Here is a 17,333-nt window from a genome sequence, read left to right as displayed (position 1 = left end):
AACCTTGCCCCCTTTCCACCCATATCACTCAACCCTCCCTCCTTACATTTTAAATTGACGCGAACAATCAGTGTCACCAGTGATTCTACTGATTTCATCCATTCAGACTTGCTTCGCGCAATTCACAACACGAGACTGACTTATGGCTACGAATTCTAGTGAGAACACCACTGATGAACAACTGGTTGCTTTAAATGAAACACCACAACCCCGCGATCCTTACTGTTTTGTGGACCCTGACGAAGAATTTGAGTTTCAGAGCTCTAGCTCTTCTCTGGAAGATTTTCAAGGCTTCACTCGTCTAGACTGCCGACATGCAAGGCGTCAACTTCTTTTCCGAAGGCCTTCTGTAGAAGTAAGCGCGAGTTCGAGTGATGATGAAGAGGGTGATTTTTCAGGGTACACCAGGGAGGAAATATTTTTCCCAGAGGGTAGCAACAGTCGTGAGTTTTGTGAAAACCGTGGTGTAAGCACATCAAGTTCCAACCACAGCGATGATTCGGCGTCCGACCCTGGGCTGAAGGGAAGCCGGAAAAGGAAAAAAAATCCCAAGAGATGGCAGAGGAATGTGAGGAAGAGGGCCAGAGCTGAGGGTACCCGCTATAAAATGACATCTGGGAGGATCAAATCGCCGCGCAAGCAAGGACCACCATGCAGTTGCCCCAAAAAATGCTTTGAACAAGTTAGCAAAGAAGAACGAGAACACCTGATTATGCAATTTAATCACATGGGAACTCACGAACTACAGAACCAGTATTTGAGGGGCCTTATTGTTGCTTCAAACGTAAAACGGCGTGGAGCTGGAGGGAAACTGGGGTCGGCAAAAGACAAGCCAGGAAAAAGATCGACCTCTTTTGAGTATTTTGTTGTCACCAGCATTAACCGAAGGGTCAAGGTCTGCCGACAGGCCTTTCTCAGTATTCACGGTATTGGATACACCAGGGTCAAGAATCTTCGCCAGAGCGCAGTCTGCAAACCAGACATGCGTGGGAAGCATGGCAACAGGCCTAAGAAAGTGACGAATATCCATCTTCAAAATGTGAGAAATCACATTAAGTCCTTCCCGAGAGTAGCCTCCCATTATTCTCGCAATAGCAACAACAAGAAATGTTACCTGAAGGAAGGACTTAGCGTCCACAGAATGTACCAACTGTACCTCGAGAAATTTGAGCCCGCTATAGTAGTGCACGAACGCGAAGTTCATCGAGCTCGTCAGGAACAACGAAGACCCCCTCAACCGTTAAGGCCTAAAGTTTCCTATCGGAAGTATCTCGAATTATTTAATACCGAGTTTAACTTAGGTTTTGGAAGGCCCAGATCCGACACATGTGCGCAGTGTGAAAAGTTGAATTTAATTCTCACAAACACAGAAGATGAAGCAGAGAGGCAAAAAGCACAAGAAGATCTGAAGGCCCATCAAACAAAGGCAGACAATGGCTACAAGTCCAAATCGGCCGATCGAGAGCGGTCCAGGCAGAGCTGGGAGGGAAAACGTCGGCTAGTATCAGATGATATTACTTTCAATTCAAAAGATGCCATCGACATGATTACTTTCGATTTACAACAAAATTTGCCCACACCCAATCTCAATCATAACGATATATTCTATCTGAGACAATTATGGACCTACAATTTCGGAATTCATGACTGTGTCACAGAACAAGGCTACATGTTCATGTGGCATGAGGCACTGGCTAAACGTGGAGCATCTGAAATCTCCTCCTGCCTTAACACCTTCTTCAACCGTTTTCGCACAGGCGCACGTTCCCTCGTGAGTTATTCAGATAGCTGCGGAGGCCAAAATAAGAACCTCACAATTCTTGGAATGTTAAGCGATCTTCATCTGGCCAATGTTTATCAATCAATTGACCACATCTACTTGGAGAGAGGCCACACCTACCTCGAGAATGACCGTGACTTTGGCATTATTGAAAAAAGGAAGCAGAGTGCTGAAGTCTATATTCCCTCCCAATGGTACCAAGTTGTCAGAGAAGCAAGCCTGAAGAAGCCATTTCAGGTAGTGGAAATGCAACAGGAAGACTTCCTCGATTTCAAGGGCGCTGTGGCACAGAGATATGCTCTACAGAACAAAGATCGTGACGGCAACCGCGTCCTTTTGAGAGAAATCCACTGGCTCAATTTTGGTTGGGGAGCAGAGATGGATCGCGAGGGAAGAAAAATTATGGTCCATCATCCCTATGAAGTGTGGATGAGGAGATCCTTTTCATCAGAGGAGCCCTGGATCAAAGTACGCCTTATTAAAAGGGAAAGCAGCGAAAATAACATCATCGCAAGTCCACCGGCACAGCTTTACCACAGCCAGATTCCCCTCAAGCCAGGCAAATTAAAGGATCTCAAGAAAATTGCATCCCAGCATGTAATACCCAATTATCGCGGATTTTATCTTTGTCTGAGAGGTGAAGGTGAAGAAAGTGATGATGACACCGAATACTCTGGCTCTGACTGTTCTGCATCAAATTAGGGGGGTTTCTTATATGCTTAATTTTTAGGCCCGCGCAGAAGTTTTAGGATGGAGAATGATGCTCTAGAAATACAGGAAATCACGAAAAGTCAGAGCGCTTTGGAATAAGTCATGTATTCGCTGTTGTGTTTTCAATTCCGTCAAGAGGCCTCCACTACTATACTGAAAGGTCACGGAATCTCGATTTATTTGTTTATTTGATTTTTTTTTAAGTCTCGGGTAAAACTTTGTCTTGGTGAACGACGCGTAAAAAGATTGAAATGTAAATCTGGAAATAGTTAATCGTGTTAATGTTGTTGGACGCTGTTGACATTTCAAAACTTCAATGATTTTAATTAATAAGTCTCGGTGATCCTGTTGATGTATGTTTTTAGAAATCAATAGCTGGTTTTCACATGACGTCACCAAAATTCGAACTACAAAACTATTGACATTCCTGAGATGTTACTTAAATGATGTATAAGAGCAGCTGAAAACTAATATTCATGCAAATTTTCGTTCTGAATGGGTTTTGTGATACACTACGCTTGAATTTCTAAGCTTTTGCGTGACGCGGCATTTACATGACGGCCTAGATGCCATGATGGTTAAAAAAGTGATTTATTTCGGGGAACTTGGCCATCTAAACAGTTCATGTCTTAGAAAAAGTAATATTTTAATGTTTTAGAGTTCCTCGAGAGATAAATTCACGCTTTTGTAGCAAAACTCAGTGACAGATGTTTCTTTTGGTTTCCGGCCGCTATGTTGGTGCCCATACGGATGGGCACCAGCATGCCAACTCCATACAAGTCTCAAAGAATTTGGGTAAAAAAATTTCTCCGCATATCTCGCATAAGAAAAATTGCTGTGACCAGAATTTTGGCGAGAGTCTTTGCATATTTACCTTCTCTCATTTCCCAGATTCTGGGCTTTATCTATTAACCGGTTTCGATTTTTATTTTGATCTATTTTGAATTGCGTGACACAGAAAACCAGCAAGCGTATTCCTGGATAGTACAAGAGACGGAAATTTGTCAATGGGAAGTACCGGATTTTTTCTCAAATCGACTTTTCACATGAATAAAGCATTTAAAACAGGGATAAGTCTCTTCAGTCACCTTATGCTAATGAGGCAAGGAACTGATGTAAACTAATTATAAGTGGGCTGACCTTATATGGTCCAGTTATTGTTATTGCTACTGTTACTGTTGTTGCTGTTACTGTTTCTGTTACTGTTACTGTCTTGTTTGATTTGCTTTAATTTTAATTAATGCTAATAATAGCAATTGCAAATTAAAAATAAGTAATTATTACAATAATAAATTATTAAATGATTAATAATATTGGTTACGCGCTTTATGAACATTTATCAAGGTGTCGTTTCGCAAATGACCATTTTTTTTTTTTGCGTGACGAATAAATGTGATGCCAGACAGGAAATGAAGAGTCATTTCTATTTTAAGCATGAAGCATGAATAGCGCATTTTCTTTGAAGTGCTGGAATTATCTTCGCAGAATTCAACATTCATAGTCCAGCGGGTCCCCTCCTTGGTTGAAGGTCTGGTTCCGCCACTGGCCTTTGACCTCGTATGGTATATACTATGTCGTATATCGTATATCACGCTACGCGGTAACGCAACTTTTGGGGAGTGTGCTTGCTTGAAAGGTCTCTCCTGTTCCAAACCCCAATCGCACTCTTAAAGCCAACTGAAAACGAAACCTGACTTATACCTATTTTGCCTTTCCGCCTAGCTCATTAAAATTAAATGCGGACTTCACACCGAACTCGGACCCAAATTGTAATTTAAGCATAGCGAGGTAAAGCCGATAGCCAGTAGCGGAAAACTACGGCGAAAATATTGTGAAGCCATGTGAAGTGTTTGTTTCTTATGTGAACTCGTAATAGTCTCGACACCACATCGTCTCTCATCGTCTCTGTCTTTCACGGCCTATGTTTCGCAAAGTACCATTTCGCAAAGTACCCTTTCGCAAAGTACCATTTCAGAAAGTACCGTTTCGTTTCGTTTCGTTTCGTTTCGCAAAGTACCATAAGCCGCCATCATCCCATAGTGGCGAGCCGGGCTGATATCTCCCTTGGATAGGAAAGTGGGATCCGAGCTCCCGTCTCATTCCTCCACACCACCCCCCAATAGGAAAGCTTGATACTCTGGCTGCGAGCTTTGTTTTGGTCATGTGCGAACACATTTTTATATATCGTAGATTCAAACATTTCAAAATCCACAGGCTACGGTCGACCTCAGCTAGGTTCTTTTTTCCTGAGGTTTGTCTTGAAGCATCGAATCGGTTGTTCCACATTCTACAGTCAACTCCAACCCTTGGTGCAGGAAAAAGGGGTACTTAATGGATGTGGTTGCTAATCAAGGCAATAAGCAAAATAGACTTCACCTGGGAATAACCATATTTCTATTTCTGTTAATGATTCTTAACTTTGGACAAAGACATCACTATGTTCTGGGCGTAGGACTGGATACCGGTAATTCCTGGAATAATTTTGCACCTTTTTTAAAAATGCCAGGACCCTATTATAATATCCATTCTTTCGCCTTGGTCATCTGCCTTTCGCACGATTGATACCAGAACGGAGTCATGGATAAACTTCCTGATGAAATTCTGCTAAGAATACTTTCCTTCATCCATTTTGCAGAGCGAATAATTTTGCGCACAGTGTCCTGGAGGTGGAGTTCTCTCCTCTACGATCACTCTTTGCTAAGAAATATCTGTGTGACCAAGTCGTACTGTGCAGATCATCAACTCACTTCTTTGTTCACCGCTTCAAAAAGGCTCATCACAGTCGACTTCTTTAATAGTCGTTCATTGAATGGGTCATGTATATTGCTAGCGGGACTGAGCAGGCTGAGATGCCTCACTTTGACAGGGACTAGTGTCACGGACAAAATTTTATCGAGCATCCTACAAGCTAGCGGCGAGCTATTAGAACTTCACTTGACCGGAACTCGAATCAGCGAGATGTGTGTACCTTACATAACGGGCCTTAGGAAACTTAGGTATATTGCTTTCCCCCCTGAAGGTGTCTGTGGATTCGGCAAGAGAGGCGTACTGGCAATTGTAAAAGGCTGCCCGTCCCTGACAACACTGGATTGTCAAGAGGGTTACTTTTTTGACCAGGAGGAGATCGCAGAGATTGTCAGGAACAACAGCCAACTCACCGGCTTAATCATACCCTATGCATTTCTTGATGACAACACGTTTATGTTTGTCATTGGATGCTTAAGGAACTTGACACATATTTGTGTGTGCGAGACAAGCGTTACACAAGCATGTGTGAACAGAATAAAAAGCAGTAAGCCTTGTTTAGACATTTGTTGGAACGTAAACCATTCACCGTAACAGAACTGTAAAATTTTAGTTGCAGTCATAGTTAAGAAATAGTGTAGGTTTTGTTGTTGATAATTGTTACAGATAGTTTTGTTGATGTTATTGGCCACACATGGTTGCGTAGCCCTTTCTTACATATACCTAATTTTTCATGGCCTCTTTATTTTTCCTGAGAAATATGACAGTTTCTAATCCAGTTCTTATCGGATGTAATTTTGAGTGGAACTGCACTGAAATAGATAACCTGAACTACGTATGTACATTTTTGTACCGTTGAGTCGCTGAGCAGATGTGGACATGTTTGAGCGTTTGCGTGCAATTTAGTTCATTTCAGAAATTCCGCCTTTTTCTAGCCAAAGTTAGTAAAGTTGGCAATTTTCCCTGAAGTAAAGCTTCTTTTTATAAAAATAAATATTTATTCCTAGTTCTTCCTCAGTAATAGTGTGGAAATGCGTAAACCTAGCCTAAGTGTTACGTGTCAGTTAAACAAATGGCAAACAGAAAAAAACTTACTTAGAAGTGGTTTAACCAAATTGCAAACAAGCTGGAACGTTTGATTCGGAGAACGGAAATGGTCTCGCCAAATATTATTTGCGTACTGTTTGAAACCATTTGGTTGAACCAGAATTGTGGCCTTTCTAGAACCCATGCAACCTTCCTTCTATGGGATAATGCTTCAAAGCACAGCAACTATATTCTGGTAATGTTCCTATCGATTTGTAGTTCTTTGGGACTAAACCGGACCGCTCCCCCCAGAGACACTCATTTCCGGTATTCACGCAGGCGATCAGAGGCACAAAACAACATCTTAAGTGGATTGAAGGTGGTTGTAGATGGTTTTAGGTGGTTTTAGGTCGTTGTAGGTCATTGTAGGTGGTTTTAGGTGATTACATGTTTTAGTATTTATGTCTCATGAAAAGAACCAAAACACCTTCAGGAATGTTAAGCGAGACAACCGGCGTAGTGAAAAAACGTCCGATGCCACATACCCACCGCAAACCGGCCATGGTTACGAGGTGCAAAGACTCAGTCATAATAATAATAATATTAATAGGTACTTTATTTATATAGCGCCATAGTGCTAGCGCTCTAGTTCATGTGTCTAAGTGTTTTGGTAAAGCAACAAGACAATTCTCCAAGCGTTTCGCAGTTAAAATTTTATGTAAGATTACACATTCACACCATAAAAACCTTAATTAGAATGTTTTTATTTAGCCCGAATTTATGAATTTCTGTTTACAAAGACTCGACTTCTTGGCCTCGTTTTCCTTGAAAGCGACGCGAAAAGCTGAAAAGAACAATAAGCTCTCGTAAAATAAAACCCAGGCAAAAGTTGTGTCCTTCGCAGCCATAATGTGGTCGGTCACACAATGCTTCTCCTCGCTAAGAAAAAACCGCCTGAAGAATAGTGAAATCTACCCTTTCGTCATATCTTCCAGCACCTATTCAAAAAAAATCTTCAGACAAACTGCGAGACTTGAAGGCAACTCGATAAAACCTGTTCTATATTGGAAACAGACTGAAATCATTTGTGTCTGTTAAAGATTATCAAGCTGTGATCATTTGATCTGGCATCTGGAACATTGCTTCGCAGTGTGACGTCTGGCGAGACTCACGCGAACACCGCTCGGTAATGGTCGTGAACTTTCCGTATTTAACTGTAAAGAGGGTCTTTTCACTAGGCTTATACGACAGCTTATATGCCTCTCTAGATACCAGACCTCTTCGAAGAAAAGAAACAAAATGGCAGACAAATTGCTCGAAGGTTGTACGCACTGCGAGGCAATTACCACCTCAATTGCAGCATGAGCGGTGACGTATTTGGCAGTAAAGGTACTGTAATTTTCGCGGGAATAAATCTGCGTGAATGAATCGTCTTTTAGTGTGAAAACTAGCGAGTTTTGGAACAAAAACTTTTGTCAGATGATAGTACATGGTAAATCCAGCATGTTTATTCAAAAATCAGAAAATCGACCAAAATGTCACTTAGGGCTTTTTTGCACGCACCCCTTCAATTGTTCTTTCTTATCCTGTTGATCCAAACATGTTCAAAAGAGTTGGGGGTGATGGGCGTTGTAGCAAAGATATAATGTCTTTTCACTCTACAAAAAAGGGTCCTTCTAAAAAGCTGAGAGGCTGATTTAAAGTGTCTTTTTTTTACTCTCCCTTTAGTTTTTAGCTCTTTATGAAGTGTTTTGATGAAAGAAATTGTACTTTCCAGTCTGGTGGATCCAGATGTACTCAAAAATTGGGGTGGGGCTGTTGGGGGGGGGGGGGGGGGGTCAAAGTGAAGTTGCCTTGTCTTGCTATTAAAGGGGAGCATGCAGAAAAGCTAGTGGGATGTTGGGACAGATGGATTAATCTGATTAATTCTTTTTCATAACTTCAGAAAAACCTGTAAGACATACATGTAAAGCATATTCCACAAGTCAGAGTAGTGATTCAGCAGAGTCTGCAGGGGGACAAATCTCGAGTGAATCTCCACTTCCCCCAGGTAAGCATCTAGCAACAACACTAGGATGTAGCAATATTTTCTGCAGTAACATTGTCAACATTGAAGGGAACAGGGGGAGGTTTTACTCTGAGAAATGAGCGATATGGGTGTGTGGGGGCCAAAGGGTTTGATTTTTGCGCAGTTTTGGTTTGAAAGTTGGTCAGATTTTGCCATGTTGCTCTACAGTAAATATTTTATCAGTAATTGACTTCAGGTTGAAATTAGGTGTAGTTCTTTTATATGTAAATCTTAAAAGCTTATTTACAACAATTTAATATAGTTGAGTGAAATTTAACATAGGTAATGACTAGGAGCTAGTCTGGTCAGTAGCGTTTTTAGTGCAGAGTGCACTATTGGGATGGTTTAGGGGGCTGCTGTTCGTTAAGACACTAAGCACTAATGCCATAAGGTGTAAACTTTAATGTTTGTTTAATTAATTAATTAATTTCAATTAATCAATTAGCCTTGCGGGAAGGGGCAATCTTGTTCCCAAAGCCCATGTGTCTTTTGATCAGCGCTGACCAAAAGACACGTGGGCTCTGGGAACAAGATTGCCATGTTGTAAAACACGGCACGCATGTGCTGTGAAACCGGAACTCCTAAAATCTTGGAGTCTGGAAATTGATTATTCCAGAGCTCCATGTCATGGCGTGGACCAAAAGACACATGGGCTCTGGGAAGGAGATTGCATCAAAGTTGTCTATATGTTGGATGAAAGATAAATTTCATAACATATAAGAGGCATGCGTTCTAGCATTGCTAGTGTGATAAACTCCGTTCTCGAGTTCAGATGCACATTTTTTTATTTTTTGTAATGAGTGATATCGCACTCTCCTTTTGGCTGGGGATAGCAGTTATATTTCAGGTAATGTCAGTTCTCCTTTTTAGTGCAGAGTGCACTAATGGGATGGTTTAGGGGACTGATGCACTAATCCAATAACGCCATATGGTGTAAACTTTAATGTTTGTTCAACTAATTAATTTCAATTAATCAATTAGCCTTGCGGAAAGGGGAGTTAGGTAGGTACCCAGGTGCACTACGCAAAACCTGTCATATTTACATTGCTTTCTTTAGCAACATGACAAAAATATAGATGTGGTTTTGCAAATCTCATGCTATCCTTGTGGTGCCATTCTCTTAAGAACAAAAGCAATTTGCTGCAAACGCATGCGCAGATTTGTTAGTGTGAAAGTCGTCTATATGCTAGGTGAAAGATACATTTAATACGGGACTACCCACGAACGTTGAGTGCTTTCCCTTGTGGTAGAACATAACATGTAAGACGCATGCGTTCTAGCATTGCTATTGTGATAAACTCCGTTCTCGAGTTCAGATGCACGCTTTTTAAAATTTTTTGTAAATGAGTGATATCACACTCGTTTTGGCTGGGGATAGCAGTTATATTTCAGGTAACGTCAGTCCTCCCTTTTTAGTGCAAAGAACGCTACTGTGATTGTGTATCTTCTGTATCTTAGCTGGATTCAAGAAATGTCATCTGCTGTTTCATAAGTATTGTGTGTTTGCCAGGGTTTAAATAGAGAATGGGAACATATTGCTTCTCCTTAGCAGCTTGTTTGTTTCCCCTCCTATGAAAGAGAGCCAAAAGTTCATATTCAACCAAAACTTTTGTAAAATTTGTGACAAAAGAAACTTCATTGTTATTGTCGCAGGGCTTAGGGTTCTTTGCGAAACGAAACGAAACGAAACGGTACTTTGCGAAATGGTACTTCGCGAAACAGTACTTTGCGAAATGGTACTTTGGGAAACGAAAATATTGTAAAAATATTGAATGGGGCAAATAAACATTGATTGCAAAACAGGTATAAGTCGACCCAGGTTTGCGTGTGCCTGACAGGAAATGAAGAGTCTTTTCTAATTTGACCATGAAGTTATCCATAGAATAGAACAGTCGGTGCGGCATTTTAGTTGCGTAAATGGTAAGCAGCTCTTTTAATTAGCAAAACACAGATCTCTCAAACAGACACCTGGAAAATGAAACGCAGACCACTCGAAAATGTGTATAATCTTTGCAAAGAATTTCAAATTTCTTATAAACACTACCAGAAATACGCTTTAGTGAAGTGATAGCAAAAATTTATATTAGCGTCACAATATAGAATGCAAGTAAGCAACATGTTCACAGTAAATTTCATATTTTGTCTCTCAAAAGCAAATTCATGGAGACTTAAAAGCATATCTTGCTATAGAAATGAGGCTAAACAATGCATAAACACATGGCAAATTACAGAGGTGTCAAACTCAACGAGTCGACATGCAGATAACAACGGAAACCACGCAGACCTATGACCTATAAAAAAATTTGCAATAGCACGATCTAACGGCCCAACTCCACTTAAAATTCCTCCTTATTACACAACATGAAGTGCCCTTGGAGCCCTAGGAGCCCTGGGGTTGACATTGTCCAGTGGTATTCTTGGTTAGTATGTGTGTTGTTGTCCCATGTGCTTGCAGTGTGTTTGTTGCTCTGTTAGTGTGGCGTTGTGGGTCGAATTATAGTAGTTTAGTTGTTCTCGGCGTTCCCTCCCTATTCCCCCCTTTTTTCAGCAGTTTTTTTTCTTTCCACTGAGCTATCTGGCTTGAGTGTGACGGGTGCCTGAGGGGGTCCTGGCGCGGGGTGCTCGTGGCTTGGTTGCGGGTTGGGCAGGCCTTGGGAATGTGACTGCGGTTGCAGACCCCGGGCTTTGTAGGCACCTTCCCTCCACTAGCGACTTGGGCCTTAATTAATCTTTTTCCATGGGGCTGTGCTTGTAATACTACACACTGTCATTTTCCAACTCAATTAATGGCAACTAAGAGTTTTAAAAATGAAATATTTTGGTCTCAAATAGGATTTGAAGAAACAGATGTCACTCTCCCTTCCCTCCAAAGGTTCCAGTGAGTAACCCCTGTACAATAACCTTAATTTCTATGTTTCTTTTTAGATCTGCCTGGGCAAATGATCGTGAATCTTGTGCAAATGCAACACCATGTAAGCAAGGTCAACAGTAATACTGATCTATCAACAGAGTTGGAGAGGATTGCATCAGACAAAGGCTTTGGGATTTCTGACAATGAAGGGTCAGGGAACTGCATGTTTCATGCGCTGTCTGAACAACTTAACCTTGTTAAAGGAATCAAGATCTCGCATAGAGAATTAAGACAATCCATAGTTCAGTACCTCAGGAAGAACCCAAAACTGGTAAGTATAGTCACGCATGTTCTCGTTAGAATAATCTTCACATGTGGCTCAGGAAAATGTGTTCCACGTGATCAGACTCCTGCAATTAGACTTGGAATCCAATAAGATGGCAGAAAATTTCACATTGCCATATACTGGGATTGTGTGGTACCAGAAAATATCCATTTCTCCTTCAAGGATGGTTATTTGGTTTGTACCCCCCCACCCCTTCCCCCGTGGAATTTCCGGTTTAGCTTCATACTTTACCTTTAAATGTTTGGCTATTGAGACCCCCCACCTCGGAATTTCTGATGACCTTTGTTGGTGTGGGTATCCTGGACCCGCATATTAGCAGGGATCAAAAAAAGTGCTGTCTGGTCGTCTGGGACAACCTTGATAAAAGTTAGTTTTTTTATTCACCCTTCTTACAGCCAGATGGAACAGATTTGTTTAACTTCATTGATGGATATCAATCATGGGCTGATTATCTTACAAACATGGAGCAAGATGGCACATGGGGTGATCACGTGATTCTCTATGCCACTGCAAATTGCTATAAAACGTACATTGACGTGATTAGCAGTCAGTCAAATCACCGTGACCTTATTATCAGGCCTGATGGTCACGTGATCAACACCAACCCACTTGTGCTGGGCCATGTTCACGAAGTCCACTACGTCAGCCTGCAACCCATACAAGGTAAAGCTTACTACATCACACTGCGTTGTAAGACAGTTTGTTGGTGATGTATCTCCTTTCAACTCATACAACTCATACTTAAAACGTGAACGAGTTATTCACAAAAACAGAAATTTTTTAAATGAGTCAATGAACCGCAAACTGTGATAAGCCAATTAAAATGTGTCAACCCTTGAGTTGGGCAGTAACAATTTTCACGGCAACTGATCTCATCCCCAGAGACATACTTCGCTTTTGTTTATCCCTTGCATCTTGCAATTTCTCCCATGGAAATCTTTGCTTTTGTTGATTGTTTTCGTCTCTTTAGTGATAGAGTAATCAATCTGCACAGTCTTCGCATTCCAAGATTTGAGAGCAAGCACATATCGCAAGCAAATGTTTCATTGATGCCTTGCTCCAGCTTCTTCTCGCACAGAAGTTGATTGCTGCAGAATTACGGGCGAATTTAATCGCTGAAATCTGACAAGGCAGCTTATCTGATCGCTTCTTCCCTCTCCTTGGAAGAGTGTTTTGCCATTTTCTAGTTAGACAAACAGGCCAATGAATTACGCGTTGAGCTTTTTTAAAAAAGTTGTGTAAATATCTGCAGTCGGCTTGGCTCTTGCTATTATTCCTCATCTTTCCCTTTTCCTTCTTTACCATTTGTCTGCTGATTCGGTTTATAAATATTGCACATTCATTCCTGGAAAGTGTTACTGTAGCCTGCTGAGGAGTTCAAAGCTGCGTTTCATTGGTTGGCAGCATGGCCACGTTGACAACTGCTTCAGTGAGGTGCAAAACTTGTGAATTTCTTTTGAGGTGGAAAACTTAAGGTTTATTTTTGCGTGGATTACCTCTATTCAAATGAATTACTAGGGCATGTAGGTTTATTGAATTTTAACAAAGCTTGGCCAAAATCTCCATCAGATATTAGCACACCAAAGTGTGTGAGGCTTTTGAGAAAATCGAAATATTTTTCTTGTGGCGTTCCATTGAGTAACAACAGTCAGAAAATTTTATTTTACCCAACTTTAAAAGGGATTTCCTAAGAAACCAATAGAAATAGCAAAAAAGCCTCACACACTTTGTTAGCCCATCATCTCCTGATTGATAATGTCTGGTCAGTTTGGATGTGCGCGGTAACACAAAGGCTGGTAATTGAAGGGGTGAGTGCAAAACCATGCTAAGTGACGATTTGGGTGAAAAAAAAATTTTCGCGAAAGGGCTTGAATTTTTGCATGTGGTCTTCAATGTAATAGAAAAACGTGGTCCTATATTTTTCCTGCTGGTTTTTGCTTCGTTTATGAAGACGCTGCTAGGAAAACCGAGTGGTTTTTTTGCATGCACAATATCTTGAAAATGAAGCGAAGCTTAGCGGAAAAACTATGGGACATTGCTAAACATACCTAAACAAAACTGCATGCGAAATTTGGAGCGTTCTCGACAAAGTTCACTTTTGATTAAAATACCTAACGTCCTTTTCCCGCCGAGGCCTTCAAATAAACGAAGCCGGGCCTTTGTTATGATAAACAGAACCGATCCTTTGTTATAATAGCCAAGCCAAGCCTTTGTTATAAGTCAAAGTCTCGCCTCGGTTTATCATAACAAAGGATCGGCCCACCGTGACCGCAAGGACTTTGATTTCACTTAGAAAGCAGTAAAATGTCAATTTCACGCAACGTATAAGCTCAAAAATGTTGATTTTAGGTCAAAAAAGGTTTAAATGTTGATTTCACGTTAACGCGTGACGGCAAGGATGTTGGTTCTCACGTAGAAACCAGCAAAATGTCAATTTCACGAAGCGCATAAGCTCAATGATGTTGATTTCAGGTCTAAATAGATTAAAATGTTGATTTCACGTTAATGTGTGACGGCAAGGATGTTGGTTTCACCTAGAAACCAACAAAATGTTGATTTCACGAAGCACATAAGCTCAATGATGTTGATTTCAGGTCTAAATAGGTTAAAATGTTGATTTCACGTTAACTTGTGACGGCAAGGATGTTGGTTTCACTTAGAAACCAGCAAAATGTCAATTTCACGCAGCACATAAGCTCAATGATGTTGATTTCAAGTCTAAATGGGTTAAAATGTTGATTTCACGTTAACATGTGACGGCAAGGATGTTGGTTTCACCTAGAAACCAACAAAATGTCGATTTCACGCAACGTATAAGCACAATGATGTTGATTTCACGTGAAAACGCTCTATAGATAGGGCTGACAGATTAACAGATTAACCCTTCTGCGCAACATACGGGTCTCCATACATCTGCATGTCCGCTGATCCCAGAAGCTCAAAACACTACAAATCATGCCGATTTGGAATAAAATCGACGCAACCTGGATCACAGATCTATGTTACAATCGATCGCTACTTGTTGGCCATTATTATGTTTAAACAGTTTAGTTACCAGTTCAAGAAACGTCCACAGAACATGATCGCAATGCATGCCGGGAAGGGTCTTTACACCTTGTGCGCGGGGAAACATGGCGGTCGATAGAAGACAAATTTTATAAGTCTAAAACCAGTTCTCGCTTTCCAAACTTTGATGCGAGCAACGCTTGGCAATTGGGCCACGACTCACCAGAGGGTATTTTTCTTGGGCAATAACTGCTCTTGGACTTTGCTGCCTGGTTCGATCTGACTTCGAACGCCGATAGCACGATTACGGTATATCAGCTGCCTTCGAAGTTTCAGAACACATTTTGATTCTTTAAAACGTGCTGATGACTTACGGGTTTATCGAGGCTTTATGATGCCTCTCAACCACCAGGCAGGCATACAAGGTACTTTAAAACAATGCTTAAGATATTAGTTGACAGAGGTCTAATGTGGTACATCTCTTTTTTGTTTGATGTATTTCGTTTGACGTTCGATCGATTCACGTGTTGTGTCCACGTCACAATAACCGATGTAAACAATCTTTTCCCAGATTTCTGCTCTATATATGCTGTGAGATTTGATTTTGACCTCATACACTATAAACAGTCTGCCTGTTTGCTATTCAACAAATAAACTCCTAGAGACATGGCTAGGAAAAGCCAAGTATTTTTGCATATGTTGTAACTCGAAAACGAAGCAAAAACCAGCCACAAAAATACAGGGCCGCTTTTTTCTATTACATTGAAGACCACATGCAAGAATTCAAGCCCTTTTGCGAAAAATTTTTTTTTCACCCAAATCGTCACTTAGCATGGTTTTGCACTCACCCCTTCAATTAATTCAGGTTAACAAGTACGGTCATTTTTTGCGTTTAAAGGCTTGCCGTGACTATCAAAACAAAAATAGCAAAATATATCATTATTTTCGGATTCTACAGTTTATTAGCTTTACAATGATATATAGTTACCATGGTTTTCTTTTGAGCAGCACACAAAGAAAGCATTTTCTGGAAGGCACCCCTGAAGGTCTACAGTAACCTTAAGGTGGCTCAAAACAGTTTCCAACACTTAGATTTTGATGGGTCGTTATAACCACTCTTTATCACTTGATGCTACATATCATGGTATTAAAAAAACTGCCCAATCATTGGTGAATATGTTGTTATCATTTTCGTGACACAATAGGTTACCATAGTAACAGTATGACCTAAAAACACCGTTAATTACAGCTTTAGGGGCTTATAATTCAAAAATGGCACAGTCAAATTTTTATATCAACTTTTGATAAGCATGATAAGACGCAACTTTTGGCAGAGTTAAAAAAAACTCTGTAGGTAGGATTCAGAGCCACCTTAAATTTGCGAAAATTTAAGGTTTCATGCTGTTGCTAACTGTGTTGGAAACTGTTTTGAGCCACCTGAAAGTGCAACTAACCCCAATTTTTTTCCTTTAATGAAATTTTCTAGTTTTCACAATTACTTCAGCAAAAAAATTATCTCGATAAATCCCCACGTTTCTACAAGGGTTTAAAGTTGAAATTTCTGCAGTCATGACTGAGCATAGTGGGATCTGAGTTGGGCTTCTAGTGACGTCATGAATTGCGAGCGTAGTGAAAACATATTTGGGGGATTTGTGTTTCATATTTTATCAAAAATGGACGACTTTTTAATGAAGGAACTGCATCATCTAGCAGTACAATTCGGAGCCTAGCTTACGATTAGGATGGCTACCATGTATATGCTTTTTTTCGATTTCTAAGTGTGGGTTGCCAGTCAAGCCCGCCACACTGCAAGTCGCAATTGACAATTCACCATTTCATTTGGCTAATCTACTAATCTACATACAACACTTCTTTTTAGTACTCTGACTGATATCAGTAATTCATAACAAAAAAAGCATATTTTTCTGCTAATCATTCAAAATCGTGGAAACATTTGTCTTTTCATTTTGTTATTGCCGACTGACCATATGTATACAAAGTCAGTTAGTGTGTACGAACATGAACATTGCAAGTTACACAAATTTGCATTTTTCGTTCTAGTAATTAAAAATCCTTTGACATGATCTTGGCAAAAGGTTCAGTATGGTATCACTTAAATGAATATGTTTCTCCTTCACTGTTCTTTTGTTTTAATAGTCTTTTTTTATATATGCTAAAAACCTGAGTGTTGTGTTTCGGTTGAAAACAAGCTCATTCTCCTTTCAGCGTCACAATCTCCGTTAGTAAAGAAGAATCAAAATGGTTTGTTTTACTTTCCTCATGTACTTATCAATGTTTGATTCATTTGAAGTTTGTAACTGAGATATATTTTGTTGGTCAATGGACAAAGCAATAGTTGTTTTTGTTCAGGCAGAAAGGCCTTTAAGAAACTCAGCTGCCTTTTGTCGACCTCGTTTGTGTGGTTGTATATAAAATCCACAAATATGTAGCTAGTTCTGCAGTTTGAAGCCTCACTAATCTTAATCGCCTCATTGTAGGATGTACAGTGTACCGTAAATCCTTGAATTGGTGTTCGGGGCACTTATTTCAAATTTAGGAGAAGACGGGGGACGCTCTTTCAAGGCGCTTAATTGATGGGGGGAGGATGCTTATTTAAATTTTTTTCCAAATCATGGCCTGATAAGATCATTTTTTAAATACATTATCTGCGTGTAAACAACAGCATATGCTGTTTATTTTTGTGTTTATCAACATAAAAAGCCGAACCTTAAGTTTAAATCGCGACACCGTTAGTTCTTGTAATTTTTTTCCAAACTTAACTTGTTCACAAACTGAAACA

At 40.3% G+C, this 17,333-nt stretch overlaps 2 protein-coding genes across 5 annotated transcripts in view; both read left to right on the top strand.

The window, feature by feature from the left end:
* The window catches only part of LOC110060494 (uncharacterized), a 46,729-nt gene that overhangs the window by 21,313 nt on the left and 8,083 nt on the right, over positions 1-17,333 (top strand). For 3 of the 4 annotated variants that reach the window (XM_089271272.1, XM_089271271.1, XM_089271270.1), the window contains exons 10-12: positions 8,208-8,312; positions 11,256-11,512; positions 11,923-12,190. In XM_089271272.1, coding sequence (XP_089127398.1) covers positions 8,208-8,312; positions 11,256-11,512; positions 11,923-12,190 — 630 coding nt within the window. The remainder of the gene's footprint in view (positions 1-8,207; positions 8,313-11,255; positions 11,513-11,922; positions 12,191-17,333) is intronic. The other variant, XM_089271273.1, reaches the window with a different exon arrangement.
* Positions 54-7,780, top strand: LOC110055191 (uncharacterized). Its single transcript, XM_020761560.2, has one exon. It carries the CDS (start codon positions 143-145, stop codon positions 2,480-2,482), a length of 2,340 nt encoding a protein of 779 aa, XP_020617219.2. The 5' UTR covers positions 54-142; the 3' UTR covers positions 2,483-7,780.

This window comes from Orbicella faveolata, unplaced genomic scaffold (assembly GCF_042242905.1).
Source record: "Orbicella faveolata isolate gen_17 unplaced genomic scaffold, um_ofav_v1 contig_34, whole genome shotgun sequence".
NCBI lineage: Eukaryota > Metazoa > Cnidaria > Anthozoa > Scleractinia > Merulinidae > Orbicella > Orbicella faveolata.
This window is presented reverse-complemented; position numbering and strand designations above follow the sequence as displayed.